General features: G+C 40.6%; 1 protein-coding gene across 1 annotated transcript in view; it reads left to right on the top strand.

Moving 5' to 3' along the window:
* The first annotated feature begins 7,209 nt into the window (after nt 1-7,209).
* pof1b (POF1B actin binding protein) overlaps nt 7,210-20,472 on the top strand; it is a 41,355-nt gene continuing 28,092 nt past the window's right edge. Inside the window, 2 exon segments of the mRNA XM_071522996.1 lie at nt 7,210-7,578; nt 11,801-11,870. Of these exon segments, the coding sequence (XP_071379097.1) occupies nt 7,210-7,578; nt 11,801-11,870 (439 nt within the window).

Raw genomic sequence — 20,472 nt, 5'->3', positions numbered from 1 at the left:
CCAGCTTGACTGTATAGTTTTCATATTTTGTCCATACATATGAACTAGAGCTGCAACAATTAATCGATTAGTTGTCAACTATTAAATTAATCGCCAACTATTTTGATAATCGATTAATCGGTTTGAGTTATTTTTTTAAGAAAAATAAGTCAAAAGTCTCTGATTCCAGCTTCTTAAATGTGAACATTTTCTGGTTTCTTTACTCCTCTATGACAGTAAAATGAATATCTTTGGGTTTTGGACAAAACAAGACATTTGAGGACGTCATATTGGGCTTTGGGAAAAACTGATCGACATTTTTCACCATTTTCTGACATTTTTATAGACCAAACAACTAATCGATTAATCGAGAAAATAATCGACAGATTAATCGACAATGAAAATAATAGTTAGTTGCAGCCCTAATATGAACAATCGAATGCCACTAGCTAAATTGCTGCCATGGATTGGTAGCATGCTAATGTTGACTAGAAGAGCTAGAGAGAAAAGTACAGTCTTTGATAAAGCTACGTTAGCCTCGTAGCTAACGTTAGCTTTCAGTTGAGTTTTGACTGTTTGCTAACAGACTCATCTGCTCAGTTGTCAAGCAAGTGTGACAGACTTTACAGTGTCATGTCCAGACTTGCGTTGTCACCATAGCAACTAACCCTTAAAATTCCAAAATCACCATTTTATGCTGTACTAGCCAAATTACCATGGTAAACAGTGGAATGACCGTTCTATCCAAGTCTATACAAGTTCTGTGTTTTGTCCTGAAGTGTGTTGGTGGTCACTGCGGTTCCAAAAGCCTCACAAAAAAAAAAAAAAAAAAAAAAGCCATTCTGATCCTTTCTTGACTTTCCAAAGTCCGGTGTTTCCGGTGCGTTTCTGCCTTACCTGCATGGAGCATGAACTCGGTGTAAAGATGGTTTTGGGAAACGCAGTCTGGAGCTGTGAAGGTGCTGGGAGAGATGCAGTGTTACATGCTGTATTTCCTCGAGCCTTATACGCTTTTGCTTTTATCACCTATTAATATTATTGTGACTCTTTGCCTAATATTGCTCCTTTGCCTACACCGATGCCTCCTGACCATATTGAGTTTGTGTGCTTTCACTTGGGTTTTTTTATTTCTTTATAATTCACTATCTATAGATTGTGCTAATATGTGTCAATACTTCAGCTGATCTTTAAACCAGTTTCCATCCATTTCAGTTTGTTAGTGAATACCTGTGTACTGTGTTGCTTCAGCAGTCATACTTTCCTGAGCCGTTAGATGTCCGTTAGAGTCCAACTGAAGTATCACAATACCAAACACTGCGACTGTACTCAATCCATAATGCATCTATCCTCCTGCAGACTGAGTGCAGACTTTTCCCATTTGAACTGAAAGATGACAGACACGCATTCAACTCGTTAACTGTGATCAAGGGGTTTACAATACCTCTGACGCCAAAGATGATAAAATATGTTTAGTATTGTGAGAATCAAGATTTATGGTGCATATCACACAGCGGCTTGTGTTAGTAGAATTAATATTTAACAAATAAATAAAACAAACTTGCAAAGGAGATTGTGAGCTCATAAGTGTTTAACTTCAGCCTGCTTCTATACCTAAAACTGCTTCATGTTTCACACACAAGTCGTCGTCTGCACTCTTTGGCATTATATAACGAATCTACTTGGTATTGTGATACTTTCTGGTATATTATCGTTGGCTACAATTGTGGTATCATGACATCCCTATTTAGGAAAACATCCCTAATTCTACACAATAAGTCCAGAAGGCAAGCCTCATCCACCAGTCTATTTGCTGGTACCTTCTTTTGGTTTTCATACCTTCTTTAGTGGCTGAAAATGGCTTACATTGACTCTACATTCAGACCGCTAGTAACCACATCGCCATGCCACTGTCTGATGGTTGTTATGCTAGCTGTAGCACCAGTAGCATTGCAGCCATAGGCGGGAAATGCAGCAACATCAGTAGATGATTGGCTGCTGATTGGCAGTGTCACCTTTTTATGATGCTCGAAAACGAGGTGACTGTGGTTTCTCTGGTTGTAGAAACAGGGTGGAACTTTTCTTCGGACCGGTTCCTCCTCCTGCTGCTGCTGGTGTGAACGCACAGTTAGAGCTCGATGTCCAGTCAGTTCAGCCACGGAAATCCCGGTGCAGCTAGCTGACACCTTGAGCCGTGTGCCAGTTTGGTTTTATTTTTGTTTGTTTTTTTCCACCCAATCAGATTTCACATTCTTTTAAAGATTTTTCAGCAGATCTACTGTACAGTATGCGTGTAGTTTTGGGACGACACTCCAGTGTTACTTTATAATATGTACATTAAGAGCATATGCTGTCAAAAAGTCACATGCTACTAATAAGTGTGTGTTGTCCCCAACTAGACGCAGATGTACTGCAGACAGTGACAGTGTACCTGTCTGTTGTATATGCTAATGATGTTACTGATGACCTTTCCACCCTTTAAAACATCCAAAGATTTCCATTTGTATTTTGTATAGTCTCAGATCCTCCTATTGATTAACCCAGTCATAATGCTTCTGGTGAAAAGGGTATCATATTAGCTAAATTATTATTGGAAATTGTTTAAAATATTTAAGATTTTATTTCTAAAGCAAAGTTTGATCTATTTTCTAATTATTTGACAAAGTTATGCTTTTATGTTGATCTGATTTGACCCAAGAATGATTAATGTATTTATTTGTCTCTGTATTCAGTGAGTCTGAATACAGTTTGGCTGCTGTTATTGTCCATTCCTGCTTGGCTATGCTTATTGCATTTAATGCTTACATTGGCATGTCCTCTGAAAAGCACTATACTCCTTTTAGTTCTTAGTAAACAGTAGTTATTCAGTGTGTTTCATCTGTATCTGTTGTTTTAAGTGCTCTGAGTCGACCACGTTTTGATTACACTTCACTATTTGCCTAAAAACGCATTCTCATCACCAGCATTATTTTTATGGTGAACAACACAAACTCCCTTAATGTAACACACACAGCTTGTGTGTCAGTGACTAGTATGACCTGACAGTGAAGAGCAGAGGACGATCTAACCTCAATTTAAAGGGTTTCATTCCAAAGTTTGAAATATCCGTTTCAAAAAAGTATTTCAAATGCACATCATTCAAAAATAGAGTTAAATGGTAAAATGCACTTTGTGGGCAGTGGTTTTAGATATTATTAGTGACCTAAATAGTTCTTAATGAGTTTGACTTTGAAGCCTGCATCCATTTTGTGAGAGTAGGTTTCACTCAAAATGGTGAGTAGTTCATTTTGGAATGAACCTCCTCATACGTTTTGGCCGAATTTTAGCAGGAACTTAGAACAATGATTGATCTCATCTCCGTCCCCCTTGTTCAAATTGAACAAATTGTCCACTGGTGAAAAACCTCCAGTGTGAGTCACACCGGTTGTGTGTTAACTGTCCACAGTTGAACAATGTTGGTTTTGGGTTGACACAGCTACTGAATTAGAGAATTTGGAGATGTTTCTTGAACATGGGAATCCACCAGCTGTTACACTCCGGTGAAATAACCAGCCGCGCTTTATTATCACACTCCAAGAAGAAAAACCTTAAAATAGTTCCAAAAAGTAGTTATTTGGCTGTAATCATAGGATTATCTTTTTGATACAAAACAATTTGTTTTTAATACGTTTTTGTGTTGCGAGAGAAATCCACAAGACAATTCCTGTGCTTGGTTCTTGATTCTGATTGTTTAGTGCTTTATCTTTACAACAGGTCGTGTTTGATAGTGAGAGAAAGAAGAAATAAAAACTATTCAAAAATGGTTTCCTCATGACTGCAATCAGAGCCTCTGAAGAACCATTTTAACAGCGTGTGCATGTGATCTGTTTTTTGGAAGGTTACGTTCAAAATGAAATGTACTGCAGAATATTCATTACTGCAACCTGCGGGAATACTCAAATCCAGCGGTGTGATCTGATTACTTTCAGATACTTTTGGATTACTTTTGGATTTCTAAAATTTGTTGCTGTCCACAATCTCACAATGTGAACACCCTCTTTCCCTTCACACATGTTCCTGAGTGATTTATCCAGTAATAGTACCTGTATCAGTAATCTGATTACAGTTTTACAGTGATTACATTTTTACAGTAACTGTAATCAGGTTAATGTTATCTGTTTCTCTGCCCTGCCTGTGACTGTGGTGTAGCTGCTCAGTACTGTTGATGTTTTCCTCTGATTGCTGCATCGTTCTGCTGTCTGACACACTGTACGACCCGTCGCACTGGTATTTGCAAATAATTGTGTTTGTTTTAACTGCGGTTTGACCGATATCGGAGCGATATTGGCGATATTTATTGAATATCAGATATCAGCCAGTCAACTGAGTTTCCTCCCTGATCACAGCAACAAAACAGACTGTAAAACCTGCAATTAAATCTAGTTTTCTTTCCACCGGTTATGTATTAATTTATTTGTTCAATGATATATATATATTTTTTATTAATTTAAAGGCAGTCTTGAACAGCTGCTAACCCTAAGATAATTCCATCAGTCTGGATTTCAGGGTTTTAGTGTCCCATGATGCTCTAAATGCTTCAGAGGGAAACACTTCTGAAAATGGTCAAATTTAAGATAATAAATCAGAACAAGATATCGGCTATCGACAGCTTCAATCCAATAATATCGGTATCAGGAGCCAATATCGGTCAAACCTTAGTTTTAACCTCCTTGGAGTCCCAGGTGGGCGGGGTTTACCACATCAGGATCATCCTAGTGTCAGTCAGAGTGTACTACATTGACTTCCAAACACTTGATAAATACTCTGATTGGCTAAACTTTCTAGCACTATCGATGTGGCAAACATTGCCCATCTGGCACCGAGGCAGGAGAAACAAAACTCTCTCAGTGTTTGCAGATGCCGTTTGGCCCGGGTCACTTCCACTGGTCATCTGCACTTTGGTCAAATGTCTGTTCAACCTGTATTATTGCAGTCGGATCTATAACCTTTCGCTTGTCCCGTCAGTGGATTTCTATGGTTGAAGTTTTACCTATAAACTACTTTCTTTTTCTCTCTTTGACAGAATGGATTTTGCTTTGTATGAAGTAAACGTACACTCTGAAATAAAATATATCCACTGATTGTTTCCATTCCTGAGTAGTTTATTTCTTCTTGCCCATTGAGTTGTGTCATGTGTATAAACCTGGCTGATTAGTCATACTACCGTATTTTGTAAACACCAGTGTAAACCTAAACAGCAATATTTTTTTTCAAGTGAAAATCTTTACATCCATAGAAAAATTCATCATGTCCAAAATAGAGAGGATTTAGACGGCCAGTGTTATCATATTGCCAACCAAAAAAAAAGTACTCCATATTTATATTTTTTGCTTATTTTGTGCTGTCAGTCACTTTTCAAATCTTAAGTCTCATTTTGGAAAGAAACTGTCGAACAGGCTGATTCACGTAGTGTCTGTATTTCACCACAAGATGGGGCTGTTGGATATTAATTTACTCCTGTGACACGAAACACTTTACTCTTTCCATTCCCAATCCCTGACAGACTCAGGAAAACGTGAAGAAGATGACATTTACTTTATTGGCCAGTTCACACAAGGTTACTGGATCTGTCTTGGAGTCCGCACATCGCAGTCGTCCCATGAAATAACTCTTCACCAACTTCATGTGACGTTTCGTGCCACAGTGCGATCGTTTTCTTTGGTTTGAACCAGAGTGGAAAAGTGTATTTTTGTAGTGTTTTTGTATTCGCTTTTGTTTTGGTTCACACTGCCTAATTAGAAGTGACCCAGCTGGCTTGTAAACAGACAAGTCAAGGCCAAGGTTTACTTTACTATCCCAGCTGGGAAATTAATTTGGTCAAGTGCAAATTAAATAGAACGATACAGCAATACAAGTCAAGTAGCTTGTTGATTGAACATAGTTTTGCTCTTGTGAACCTTTATTTTTAAAAGGATCCTTGATCCTTCAATAAAACAATTTGCAGGGAAATTGTTTTGTTTTGAAGTATTTTTGCCGTCCACTGAAACTTTGAATTTTTTTCTTTTCTGATTTTTTTTTTCTTAAGCATTGCACATCCATCCAGGAAAGTGAATACAAGTAACATACAAACTGTCTTTTAGACTTTTTCATCTAGTTAAGAGGTTCCCAAACTAGACTAGAATTAGATAGGACTTTATATAGAATTAGATGACTGCTGTAGGTGGAATGAAAACAGTGGGGAAAGTGAAACCTATGATCTCAACAGTCCTTATTCTCTCATTGTGCAGAGTTCTAGTGAATTAAACTGTTCCTCACTCTGCTGGGACCCCTGCAGGCCCCTGGACCACAGTTTAGGAACCACTGACCAAGTAAATAAAACAGTGCAAATCTGGATTCTGTAATCTGGTATCTGGATCAGAATGATCCTAATCTGATGTGTTTTTGAGAAAGTGACACACAATCAGCAGGGGATATGTAAAATAATAACTTTTAAGAATATGTAAAATTCTGATCCAGATAATAACAATAAAAAGACAAAAATAACTGCAACTATAGGCCTACTAATAATACAAATATTAATTAATATATAATACAACTCGAAAATATCCTAGACTACTAGCCTATAATAATAGGCTAATAACAATAATAATAGCGAAAATCCCCAAAAATATAAAATAAAAAATAATTGCAACTAGGCTACTACTACTACCACCTATAATAATACCAACCTAATATAGTATAAATTCATGTAAAATGTATTGGTTTTTGTTGTGATGATGATGATGATTATTATTATTATTATTATTATTATTATTATCATTATTATAGTTGTTGTTGTTATACATAGCCTACATGTTGTGTAGTGTTTTGTTTTGTTTTGTTTTCCCTTCCCCAAGTCCCATATGTTCCTATCGACCTCTGAGCCCCGCCCCTCCTCCCACCGGTCGGCCCGGCCTCCTCCCACCGGTCGGCCCGGCCTCCTGATCCAGAAACGGGGCAGTGCACCGCCCTCCACTCCCCTCCTCTCCGCACTTTGTCTCCCAGTGGAGGAAGTAGACTCAAGTCTTTGGTGTTTACCTGTTTACCTCTCCGCTCCTCTCCTGCAAACTTCCACCTAGTCGGCAGAAACTCCGGAGCCAGACCCGCATGGTTTAGCCCGCAGCTCGGCTCTGTCCCGGGACACTTTGGACGACTTTCACCTATCTATTTCTCTGTTTTTCTCGGGGGAGGAAATTAAATTTGATCCGCGTCGAGATGTCTATTCCGGCGGGCCAGACGACGACGAGGACTACCTACAGGACCGTGAACGTCGCCTCGGAACCGGCGGCGAGGACCGTCATCTCGCCCGGGCCGGTCTCCCCGCTGCCGTCCTACTCGCTGAACGGCTCGTACGAGACGGTGCGGTACCTGGTGCCGGTGCAGCAGGCCATGCAGCAGCAGCAGCAGTCCTTCGTCATGATGCCGCAGATGATGCCGCAGATGGTGTCGCAGGTGATGCCGCAGATGGTGTCGCCGCAGATGGTGTCGCCGCAGATGGTGTCACCGGTCTACCTGCAGAGTTTGCAGAGTGTGCAGAGTTTCCCCCGCATCAGCGTCAGCAGTCACGAGGAAGTCCTGTCCGAGGTGAGTTGACCCGGGCCGTGACCCGGGCCGCTGGGGCTTCTGCTGCTGGGGTTAGCAGCACAAGAAGTTGTCTGGTAGTAGTAGTTTACCTTGCGAGGCAGCTGGATTCGCGAGATCAGTAGTAGGGAGAGTTGCAGTCTTTTTTTAAATATATTTTTCTAGCCTATTCTAGTTGTTGTTGATTTTGAATGATTGATTGATTGATTGGATTATCAAAGTGTCAGACACACAAGGTGCCCAGTCCCCATGGACTTACATGACACTACCAAGTAGGCTAGTTGCTTTTTTTCATTTTTTTTTTTTTATTTAATTTTTAGGCTATTGTTATTATTAGCAGTAGGAGTAGGCTAATAATAGTAGTAGCGTAGTAGTTGTAGATAATATACATATGTTTTTGGATAATTTTGTATAACTATCTGATGCTGATGATAATAATAATTAATAAAACAAAGATATATAGGCCTATATAGTTCTTATATGTTTTTCGTCTTCTTTTCTTATATAGTTTGCTGCAGTTTGTTTGTTTGTGCATGTATTTGGTTAATTTAGGTTCACATACTTACAAGTGAACCAGGGCTTATAATCAGAAGTCACATGACTCACTAGTAGCTTGTTTATTGGACAGAGTTTTGGTGACCTGTCATCCTGCAGGTTAGAGATTCGATTCAAACCAAATCTAATTCCAGTTCTTGTAGCCTAAGTTAGCATAGCATAGCTAGGCGCATGAAGAAATATCTGAATATGAGCATCAGTCCAGACTTCATGGTGTTCTGCTCGGCTTTGCATAACTCGATCGGTCAGCCACCAATCATAATCGGATGATAAATGTGGTCATCAGTGATCGCCAATCACTGTTACAACTGGAAAAAAATACAAACTTTAAATTGCCGGATCAGGAATGTGGCCAAACGTTTGCTGTAAAAACTATGAGACGGTTTGTGACAGTCAGCAGAGCGATAGTGGTGTAGGTCGTCCAGCTGACATCGACAGCTCATTTCCTACATGGTGTTTTGAACTTCACAGCCTGTCAGAGGTTAGGACCAGTTTAATGTAGTGGACAGAGGGCAGAGCCTGAAAAACTTTTTATGCTCTGCCAGCAGCAACAGGTGAGGAAGCAGCTCAGTCATCAAGCACACACTAACATGTAATAACTATGTTTGGATAAAACCTATGATCTATTTCCACATGGATAGACAGCCATAAGAACAATCTCTGAAACACAGTGCTAGATTGAAATTTTACTATTTAAGCTCGATGTACACTTTTACATTGTTGTTAGTAGAAAGTCTGGGTAAAATCAATGCATCATTTTAATTGGTGATCAGGTCTGTGATGGAGGGACAATCACACTGTTAAAAAACGGCAATTGGAATCGGCCCCAGAAAACCTGATCGATGCATCCTGGTTCTGTGGTGGTTTCCTGTAGTCGGTTGGATTTTGTTCTCACTCCTAACAAACTGCACCGACATTGGCTTGGTGGAGAGACTCATATTTTCAGGTGTCTCGCTGCCGTTATTTGGTGGCACCAGAGTTCAAACGGCATCGTTCTCACCTGGACAAACAAAGTGAACTAAAGGAGGAAACGCTCTGGAGTGCAAATGAAGTTAACCTCATTCGCTTCCCTTCACAGCAGCGGCTGAAGACAGTCTGGTCCCAAACACACCAGTTGACACATTTTATCAATCAAAGTCTACTGTGAAAACATACAAAACACTAGCAGGTAAACCAAGTAGCAAATTACCGTCGGTATCATTGGCGAGGTGGAACATGTTTTGAAACTCATGCTTAATTACCTAAGGTGTGATTTTCCCATTCACTACAATACAAGCTGTGCTGCAGGCTTTAGAGTTTGTCTCCACTTAACATTCTGGCGTATCTGACTTTTCCTTCTTTAGAGGTTCCAGTCTAACTGAACACCTGCTTGCCAGCGAGCTATTCACTGGTCTGATAATCTCTTCCTGAATGCCTTGGCATTAGCCCTGGGCTGAAAACTCACCTCACCTCCCTCTGTCCCCACTGAATCATCTCTCCTCTATCATCTCCCTCCTCTGCTCTCTCTAATTTGCTTTCATAAAAAATGCTTTCTCCCTCTTTCCTCAGCTCTTATTTGTATTTATTTCAACATTTCTTTCTTACTTGACCACTCTCGTGTCACAGAATATTGTAAGGACTCTGGCTCTGACCCTCTCCTTGCTATTGGCCGCTTGCAATGCTGGTGGTTTACAAATTGAAGCTTGTTCTACTGTTATTCTCACGGTAAGTTGCTCTGGGTGTACAAGCTTCAGCTAAATAATGCCCAAAGAGCAGGATAGAGAGACGCTGCCACACCCAGTCTCGTTCAGCTGAGGTGGCACACCCTTACCATTTGAAGACAAACACATTCTTCCACCTTGTTGAATCAGTTCTATGGGATTAGACAATGCAGACTGGTGGTTAGACGGACCATCATGCAACTGAAAGACAGCAAGTTACATCAGCCCAGCGACCATGTGTCCCGTCAGAGTGAGCAAGAGAATTAGCTCAATGCCTGAAATGTAAAATGTAAATGTTTCTGAAATATGGGGGCTGTCCAAAATACCACAGGTACTACTTTAGATAAATTTCAGATAAATACTACAGCTACTACTTTTGATAAATAGTACAGGTACTAGATATCCAGTGACAAACAGAAAGTACGGGAGTTTGAGAGGCATGTGGTGAGGAAAAACCAGTGCCATTGACTTGACTTTACCATCCAGGGACAGTAATGTTTGATTTAAATTGAATTGAATGCATGTTAGTCATCAGTCTACAGCCAGTAGGACAGTGCCATCTTGCAGTTTGGATAGATTTGTTGTAAAATGCAAACACATATTGAATGAACTACACTTTTGTCTTGTTGAGAATCAGAATAATGAAGCTGTGGAACATGGGTGCCAGTATGTTAGACCTGCTGATGCCTGACCCATCGATGTGAACAAGTTCCCAATGCTTCCTGATTGAATGTTACATGACTACAAACCACAATTACTTGGTACTTGGTGCTACGTGTGATATTTAACACCAGTAAATCACCACCACAGTCATTTTTAGACATAAGTATAATTACCGTAAACAAATGAATCCATCACTGAGAAGACTGCCTCTACACACTGCTTTATGGCACAAAGCTGACCTCGTCATAATATTGGCTGTTATCAACACTGTTATTGGCTCTTATCCTATGTCTTACTCTTTAAAATAAACGCACCCGGAGCGACTCCAGCGAGGGGAAACGAGTAGCAACAGGAAGCAGCAGGGTTTATGGGAAATGTGGTCTTAATTTTGAGAAACACAAAATGCTACAGGTAGCACCTTTAATCGCCAAATACAATAAAGGTTCAAGAATTTGCTTTGGTGACATCCGTGCAAAGACATATTGATTTACAACTCAGACTTGTCAGTCCATACTGACACACTGACTCACAGTAAGATGTAAATGTCTTTGACGGAGACTTGAAAAAGTTCCAAATCCTCCCGTGTTGCAACTTACAAGAGATACAAGGCTCTGCTGCAGAGTTATTCTGACAGGTGACGTTATGTTGCTGTGATGGTGTGATGAGCAGAGATGAGTGTGGAGAGTGAGCCGAGCGGTAAACAACGATCGGAGGGCCGGAGGAGCTGACAGCAGCATTCCTCGCGGTCTGTTTCTGCAGTCATGTGGTTGTGATGTGATGCTTAAAGGACTCTGTGTCTGTGGTGCTGCTGCACAGTGGGCTGATCAGGTCTGAGCTGCATTCTCTGCAGCTGTTTCTGAACTACTGCTGCCGTTCACTCGACAGTAAATAACCGCGTTTCACTACCGATAGAAAGTACTAAACATTAAATATTGTCTGATACGCTTTATGGGTGAAAGAGGGAAATTACAAAGCAAAGTTGTGCACCATTACCATTCTGTCAGTTAAGATAGCAACTCCAAGTGAACTGAGTACTGTTCCAGTCCACTGCTTTTACTGGACAGTACACTCTTAGACCATTAGTTTGGGCTCACTGGGCAAAGTGTATCACAATACAGCTCATTTCTCTCCATTAGAAAGGTGTAACATACTACTTTGTGTGGCTTTGCTTTGGCTTCAGTGTAGTTTTGTTGGACAGAAGCAGAAAGACGAGGTCATATGTTATGTTTAGTTGCCATGGACTGGTGTTCATTATTAAAACTCACTGTGTGTCTCTCTCTCTCTCCCTCCTTTGTCCGTTATTTCAGAGCCTCAACGGGAAGTCTTCCTCAGTGTTCTTCAGCCAGCCGTCCAGCCCTATCAAGAGCCCCGAGCCAAGTATTGAGGAGGAGGTAAGGACACACACACACACACACACACACACACGCACACACACACACACACACACACACACACACACAAACACACAAAACTACAAATTCAGCCCACCGTGAATACATTCCTGTGGGAGTAAAAGCCACAATAATGCCTGAACCTGGCGACCACACAAGTACTCTTCAGTACAAACCGACTGGAGCAAAAGCCTTGTAAGCCTTGCTTTAGTTTAGTTTAGTTTAGTTTAGGTAAAACAGGAGCAAAGAGCAAAGTGGCACAAACACAGTAAGAATAGATGCAATAGGAGAGATTACAATTAACAAAGAGGCTTCTGTAAACATCCAATCTCAAATCAATCTCGATATCAAAACTAAATAAATACATAAACAACAGCAAAAAATCAAGATGACAAGTGAACATACAACTGGACTGGCTCACACTCTATCAAGCATCTAGGACTGAAGCATTGATAACCTTCACACAGATAACATACTCACACAAATGAGTCTGCAGCTTGTCACAACAAGTTGCAGATGATGAGGTCAGAGAGAGAGAGAGAGGGAGAGAGACAGACAGAGAGAGAGAGAGAGACAGAGAGTTTTAGCTGATGTCATCCCACCTTAAATAAGAGTTGAATGAATGATACATTGAAAAATAAAATCCCAGCAAGTGACCCAAACAAGCACAAAATGTTCACAATATGATATTATGTCTCAGTAAAAATTCAAATTAAAACAGGTTTGTAATCTGTTTTGAACTGATATCAGAAAGACATCGGGTCCTTCTTCCAGAAACGATGCAGGCAGCAGCTCTGGACGGCTATTAGGCATCGTGTCAACTTCCATGTTGGCGCTGTGTTTACGTTTATGTGTCTTCAGCGTCGGTGCAGGCCGTCGTATAAACATGTAATTAACGTCAAAATGTTTGCTGGAACAGGATGTACAGTGCAGTTCAATACATGCTGAGCTCTCCTCACTTCTCTTCATTCTGCATTTACACTTTTTTACATTTAGCTGATGATCTTCAGAAGCTTCAATTCCTTGAACCAATAATAAAGGAGTGCAAAGGCCAAAGTCACAATGTCCTAGTTCTCCAAACTGGCCGTAGAATGTTGATTTCACTTGTGTTTCACTTGCCTTTGTGTCAACTTTCAAAATGATTCAAAATTTAAATATAATTTCATTGATGAAAACCGAGCTGCTGCTTCAGCTTCAGAGAGAGAAACAGGGAAAGACAACTGTGGAGGGATCTTAGTCCATTCAGTGTGTGTTGGTTCTTTGAAGACACACCCATCAGCTTAACTATGCTGCGAAGCCTCGGCATGGGAATGCTTCAACGTGTGAAAGTATAGTAGCACTGTTTTTTTAACGCTTTATTCAGCCAGAGGCGATTCACTGAGCACGCATGCTCTTCTTCCAGCAACGCCCTGCTTTCACCTCCACAGTTACAACTGCACTTTGTTCATGATCACAGGACCTTGGCCTGCTGCAACACTGACGAAGCTATTGGGTGGGTGTTAATCGGGGTGTGTCCCCACCTGCCTTTGCTGCGGGTGGGTGCGTTCTTTTGACTGGAACCCGCAGCGTCATGTTTACGGCTGTTGTCAAAACAGGGAGGATCTCTGATTTATAGGGGATCTGACAGCACTTTGATGTCATCTGGCTTGGCAGGGCTTGAGAAAATCCTGACTGCATTTACATGTAGTCGGTAATCTAATTGGAAGGTTTTGCTTTATTATTTGAGTAATAATGTTTAATGCGAGTCATCACCCTGCATTTCAAAAACATAAAGAGTCACATCGTCAGAAATGTTTGTATTTGGTGGGCAAAAGTCTTAAAATAGCTGCCAACTTGATTTCTTTTCCATAATAAGTGTTTACTTTTGTGTGAGAGGTGTCACTTTTTCAAATGGTGGATACCTTTGGAATGACAATACCCAGAGGCTACTTTGATTATGAAAGCACTTTGATAAAGCTGGTTGCACAGCAGAAGAATATTCCACTGATGTTCCCATTTTCATGTAATTTTACATACTGTACCTTGATATAGCTATAATCATATTTATTTGGCACCCATGCTGCTCTCATTTTGTCCAGTGCTGAGAATCAAGTCTCAACAAATATATATATATATGTGGCTGTCCTTCATCTTGCATGTTGCATCATCTGAAGAGTTATCTGCTGTTACTCCAGGCTCTGATCTGTTGTCGCTCTGACTTGCCCAGTATTTGTTCAGTCTTGTGTTAGATACATCTTCAGAAAATAGTTTGGGGTGTTAGTCTTTAAACACTTATTTACTGGTCGGCTTTTCTCCAGGAAATCTTTTGATGATGTACTGCTTGGCGGTTTGAAAGGCAGACGAAGCGGCTGGATGAGCGACATGTTGTCGACCACACCTCTGCCTCCTCCTGCAGCAACAGCAGGGTGCAGAAAATGTCTGGCTTCTTTTTTTATTGTATATATTTAGCATTTTATTTCATTATTATTTTTTCCATTTTATTTTTATTTTATTTTATTTTTATTTTTATTTAAAAGTTCAGAAACTACTTTAACGACATTGCTGACAACTGTAGTTTTGCTCAAACTTAGTTTTTGTTTTGTTTTTGTCTTTTGACTGGATGGAAAGCATTTGAAGCAAATGGACGGTGTTAAAATATGAAGATCAGGCTTGCTGGGCTAATATTTCTTTAAAGGTGAGGGGAACAATCACATGGAAACCTTTGCTCCAGTATATAGAGAAGGCAGAACTACTGTGAAGTTGCTGCAGGCGCCTGTTGACTGACAGACACTTTACATCTGAACACACACTCAGCCTGGTTGGCCTGAGGGGGGTGATGATGTAATGCAATGACATGAAGTCCTGATCCGCTAACCAATGCATGGATTACATTCACACACACACACACACACACACACACACTTGACTGATGGACTGACTGACTAGTCAAGTGTAGTCAAGTCAGCGTTTTACAGTCATTTGCAGTAAAACACAAAACCAGTTTGAACCAAAGTGCTTCACAAAACTAGAAGGGCACTCAGAGAGCGCAGACCTCCGCCAAGATTCATGCTATTGTTGCTTGTTCGTGAGTCGGATCTGGATCCGCTCCAAAATTTAATGGGTTCTTCCTTGGCCCATGCTACACCCTGCCATGAAGTTTCATGAAAATTGGGCCAGTAGTTTTTCTGTAATCCTGCTAACAGACAAACAAACAAACGGCACCGAAAACATAATGTCCTTGGCAGAGGTAATAAGGCAGTTACAAAGAGTCAGAGTGTGGAGCTCCAACAGCAAAGTAAGAGAATAAGAGTAGCCTGTGGTTAAACCACACATAACACAGTGACAGCTAATTATGTTTCTAAATGTAATGTATGATTTGGCTGTCTCAAAAGAACTGAAGAGACATGCTAATTCCTGTACTTGATACATCTGATTGATTTTGTGTTTAGATTATCTCAGCTTGTTAGCCAACACCATTGTAAACACATCTGATTTAGTCAGTAACGTGTCTAGTAGAAACAAATGTAAGCGCGTGGCTAGTTTCATGTTAGCATTAACATTGGTTGCTTTGGTAAATTAGCCTGCTGGCTAGGTAGCTAGCTAACAAAGCCATAAAAACAGTTCAGTTGTTTGTATTCAACTCTACAAGCTAAAGTGTTTTGGAGTAGAGACAGGGCTAAAGACTAGATATTTCCCAGTGTCACACTAATCTAAATTTGTAAACAAATCTACTTTAGCAGACTTTACTTTTACTTATTACATTACTCAGTTGACTTACACACACACCACCATGTTTTTTTTCTCTTTTTCTAGACCGGTTGTTTTAGCCATTATCTTCACACAGCTGCTTGAAGATTTGTGACGCAACTGCAGAGTTTCCATAGAGCGTATTATAACATGCTGCCTTCAAATGGAACTCGTGAGCTCGTGGTTACGACATGGGAAGTCGTGTACACGATATGCTTGGCGTTCAAGTGGTTAAGTCGTGAGAGCACCGCTGCTAGGCAACACTGCTAGCGTTACTGTCGGCATCTAGAAGCCACCGAGGCTAACGATTTAGCTAGCTAGCGAGCGGGTAACGTAATGCAGGAAATGCAAAGGCATAATGACAGAGGAAAAAGATGAGGCCGTTGGGAATATCAACATTTTCCTCAGACATAAAATTACTAAGAAAAACTCTATACGACTAAAATTACAATATATTAATTTACCATCCACCGAAAAATGAACTTCCATGGCCTCTGCCATTTCTGAAAACGTAAACAAATACGTCACAACTCGTGAACTCTGAGATTTCAGAAAATTTCCACTTCTGAAGTCGTGAATACCACAGGAGGGGGGCGTTCATATGGACTCTTCTCGTGAACACGGTAAACACGACCCCATTTGAAGGCACCAACAGACACAGTGAAAGCCCAAAGAGTAAAGGTTGTAAAACAAGTTTTAAAAATGTGGCTGATGTGATCAGCCTGATCTCCTGAAACTTTATGAAATGAGAGAGATGTCTTAAAATGCAAATACATGCAAGATAATTCCATGTTCCCAGCAGGACAGGAGTCAGCTACATGAAGGAGACACGACTAGAAACGTCTCACATTGAGGTAGTGCAGTGGGAAGTAAGGGTGGTGGTGGGTTGTGGTAGGGAGGGCAGATTTTTTAGCTTCAGTTTTTTCTTATTGGATCCGATGTTTCGGAGAAGGCTAGTCCACATTCTCGGTGCAGCCACAGCAAAAACCCCATCACCCATAAGTCTTAACCAGGGGCCAGTTGTATAAAGCTAGTTTAAGACTAGTCTAAACCTTAGACTGGTCTTACATTCTCCGGTTGGACTAGGCTAATTAAGACTGTCTGTTACTTAAATATTACGACTGACTTATTTTGAGGTAGGACAGTTAGCCACCTTCCCCCTGGCTAATCTTGAGTTAAGAACATCGTTGTTATGGCAACGAGTCGGCCTAACTGTCTGAGTGGGAAGTTTAAATACTGAAGCTGTTTCATAAAGGATGGCAAATCTTTGGTTTTTGGAAAGAACCTGAAGAAGAGTGAGTCTTTGGAGACAGAAACAACTCATTAGAGATCTACAACAATCAAGAAGTAGTAGGGACAGGTAAATATAACCCAATGAGCAAAAGACGTGATTTCAACGTCGCGTCTATACTTTAGCTTTCATGTAGCCCAGGATCATTACGGCTATGTATAGACATCTAATAAACTTTCACTTTTCGACCCCATTTAAACCTAATTTAGCCTAGACGGCTATGGGCCATTTAGACGTGTTTTAAACGTCTAATCAACGTAAAATTGCTCAGTGGGAAGTGTCTATAGCAAGTTTGACTTAAGGTCACATTTAAGTCTAAGACTAGGTCTATCTTTATGCATCTGGCCCCTGGACCTCTACACACACACACACACACACACAGAAGAAATCTCTGCACTCTATTAACCCCTAAAATTGAATTCACATTTCACACAGTGAACACAATGAAATGTGACAGATGTTCATAGTCAAACGGTTTCGGCAGCGATTACATCTCCACGTCTCCACATTCCATACAGTTCAGTCCTGGTGTTAGTTTTGCCTGTAGCTCTGAGGTGAGCTGCACCGGTCTGCACAGGTCTGCAGTCAAAACTGTATATTGTGACATTGACCTGAGGGTTTATTTTTATCTTTATAGGCCTCCATCAGGGCCGGTTCTAAACTGCTGGAGGTCTGTGGAGGCCCCCTTTGAGACAAATCCTACCCACCATCAAGCAATAAAGACTGAGTAAAAAACACATTTTTTGTTTCTAAAGTAGAAAAAATATATTAAAGGATGCATGAGGCCCTAGGCATTTGCCTATTCAGCCTATACGGTGTGCCAGCTACCATGTTAAAACTGTGCCACCAGCAAGCAACACAAACACTACTTTTTCATTTGACTTGATAGTTGTATTTTTAGTTATTTATTGTTTTTTTACCTGTATTTATCCAGGGAAAATTTGCTGTGCATGTGTGATTTTTATCAGCAACACTGTCCTTCAGATTCACACAATTACACACTGGTTATACTGGAGCTTCCCAGTATAACCACAGTCTTCTACTGTTGGTCGCTGGGTAAACTGGAGCTGCTGGAAGTGAAATGCCTTGCTCAAAGGCACTTCAGCAGCAGTCGCTGAGGAAGGGGGTTAGCGTTTCTCATTTACTTTTCTCACCCAGACCCAGAAGTTTGGATAGTTTTGGTTTATTTCATGATCAGCAGCTGCTCCCTCTCTGCTCCGCTCATGGAGCTCGGCACTGAAGAGACCGTTCATTTAAATCTAAATCACTTTAATTGACAAATTAGTAGGCGACGCAGAGCCATAGCCATAGCTGTGTTCACGTTAGGGTCGTGGTTCTGTGGAGGCTGCAGCATGTGTGAGCAATGCTTCCCTTGGAAGTGTTTTTTGTGGCAGTGCAGGGGGCGGGGTTAACTGAGAGACATTTTAGACATTTTAGCAGATGCTCTGATCCGGAGCGACAGCAGTAGACAAAAATTTAATTACTAGATCACCAACATTACAAGCAGCCATGATCAGAGTCATAGTGCCATGATAATTCAATTAAATTAAATTCCTTTATTTAAACAGGTAAGTCCCATTGAGATCGAGATCTCGTTTTCAAGAGAGACCTGTGTACACAACAACAAGAAAACAAAACAAACAAATTCACGACAAGTTATTTCCAGACAATCCACATGCAGACAAAATAAGAAAACTAAGAGAAACAAGAGCAATCCCTATATAATGCATCATCCAGCAGCACCCTAAACGTCTCTATGGAGACAAGTCAGTCCAATTTGAGTGAGTCCTGAAGCCTATTCCATCTGTTAGGTGCGTAAAAGTTGAAAGCGGTCTTTCCTGACTCTGTGTTCATACGTGGAATGTCCAGTCTAATGTATGCCTGTGAACATGTATTATATCCTGTAGCACTGAAACTTAAAAGCGAAGACAAATACAATGGTAGCTTGCCACGTAAGGCTTTGTAAATAAACAAACGGCAGTGTTGTTCTCTTCGAGTGGTAAGAGATGGCCATCCTACTTTCTCATAGAGAATACAATGATGTGTTCTAAGCAGTTGTCACATAATATTCTTGTGATATAAATGCTAGAAAAAGAATAAAAATAAAAGCTAAAGAGAGTTTTATTTTTCGAGTAGGTCAGAGTTCATTGTCTTGCTCAGGGGGTTTTCAGCAAGACGGCTGTTGATGGACACAGCGGCTGATGCGGGGATCAAACCTGTGACCTTTCAGTTGCGGGACAGTCTCTCTACCCGCTCGTCCGCCCGGCCGCAGACTCTCCCTGCAGAGGGCGAGGCTGACTCTGTTGACCGGTGCAACTCAGATTACACAGATTAGGGGATTATGGGAATGTGAGGCTTCTCGGAGCTGAACTTAAGTGGTGTTTCCCTTTAAATGTGGTCTCTCTGCTCAGATGGCCCTCTGAAGAGTTTGTGGAGTATCCTGACCTAATTACAGGACAGTGATCCGGGCGGTGGAACAACAATACAGAGGGGCGCCATGGATACAGGATATCGTGTTTTTAAAGTTTATCCTGACAAAAGCCCTCTGGTATCAGGTAGTGTAATAGTTAACGAGCCAACTGGGATTACAATATGTTACAATATTATTACCCAGAATTACTTAAAAGGACAATATATTTGATTTTTACTACCCTTTAGCACAAAATCACCACAAAATATCTGCATAATATAGGCCTATCTGTTGATCAATAATTTATGGCTTTCCAAACTCACTTTCCAGCCTGTTCAGGAACAAAAATTATTAAATTATTATATTAAAAGTATTTTAAAGGCAATTCCTATTTTTGCATCTGAGATACAGGTATGCTGCCAATTTTTTCCATTTGGTGCTTTTCCTCTGTCAACCTGCATTCCGTCAATGCCAGATTAATCAACAATGAAAATAATCGTTAGTTGCAGCCCTAGTGTGTTCTGCAGTGAAACATGCAGCTGAAAGTAATTTGTATATCTTTGTCTTATCACATCTGTGCACCATCTGCATGTAGAGTCTGCTGCTGATAAAAAAAACTCTCAGTCTGTTGCAGCACAGCCTGGTGTTGTGACACAATGACGGCCTCATGGTGCCATCGCACTTCAAACTGGCAACCGCAACTCAACCACAACTTCACTGTGTGGGAGTCGCTGTCAGGAATTGGTGCCCGACTGTCCTTGGTGATGGTGGATTTTTTTTATTTCTGCCTCTTTTTGCTAGATACTGCACATCACAGAGGTGTGACCAAGTCAACTTTGCTTGAGTCTCAAGTCTTGAGGCACAAGTCTCAAGTCAAGTCCCAAGTCTAAATGTAGATTATCAAGTCAAGTCCAAGTCATTAATGTCAAGTCTCAAGTCTAAATGTAGAACAGCAAGTCAAGTCAGAACAAATCAAGAGTCCAGTATCAATTTAATATCTTAAAGAAAACTAAATATCTAGGACTTTTCAATGCAATATGGTTTTAATAGGATAAAAACTTGGTAAGAGCATCATGAATTTGAGGTGAACAAAACAGTATACATGTAAAGTAAAAATCAAGCACAGTATACATACAACACAACAAATCTTCAAAAATAGGA

This window comes from Centroberyx affinis, unplaced genomic scaffold (assembly GCF_046629955.1).
Source record: "Centroberyx affinis isolate AG114_WGS23_722 - 3 ecotype Tasmania unplaced genomic scaffold, CSIRO-AGI_Caff_v1 ptg001053l_1, whole genome shotgun sequence".
Classification (NCBI taxonomy): domain Eukaryota; kingdom Metazoa; phylum Chordata; class Actinopteri; order Beryciformes; family Berycidae; genus Centroberyx; species Centroberyx affinis.
The sequence above is the reverse complement of the archived record's forward strand: the minus strand, read 5'-3'. Positions and strand labels throughout refer to the sequence as shown.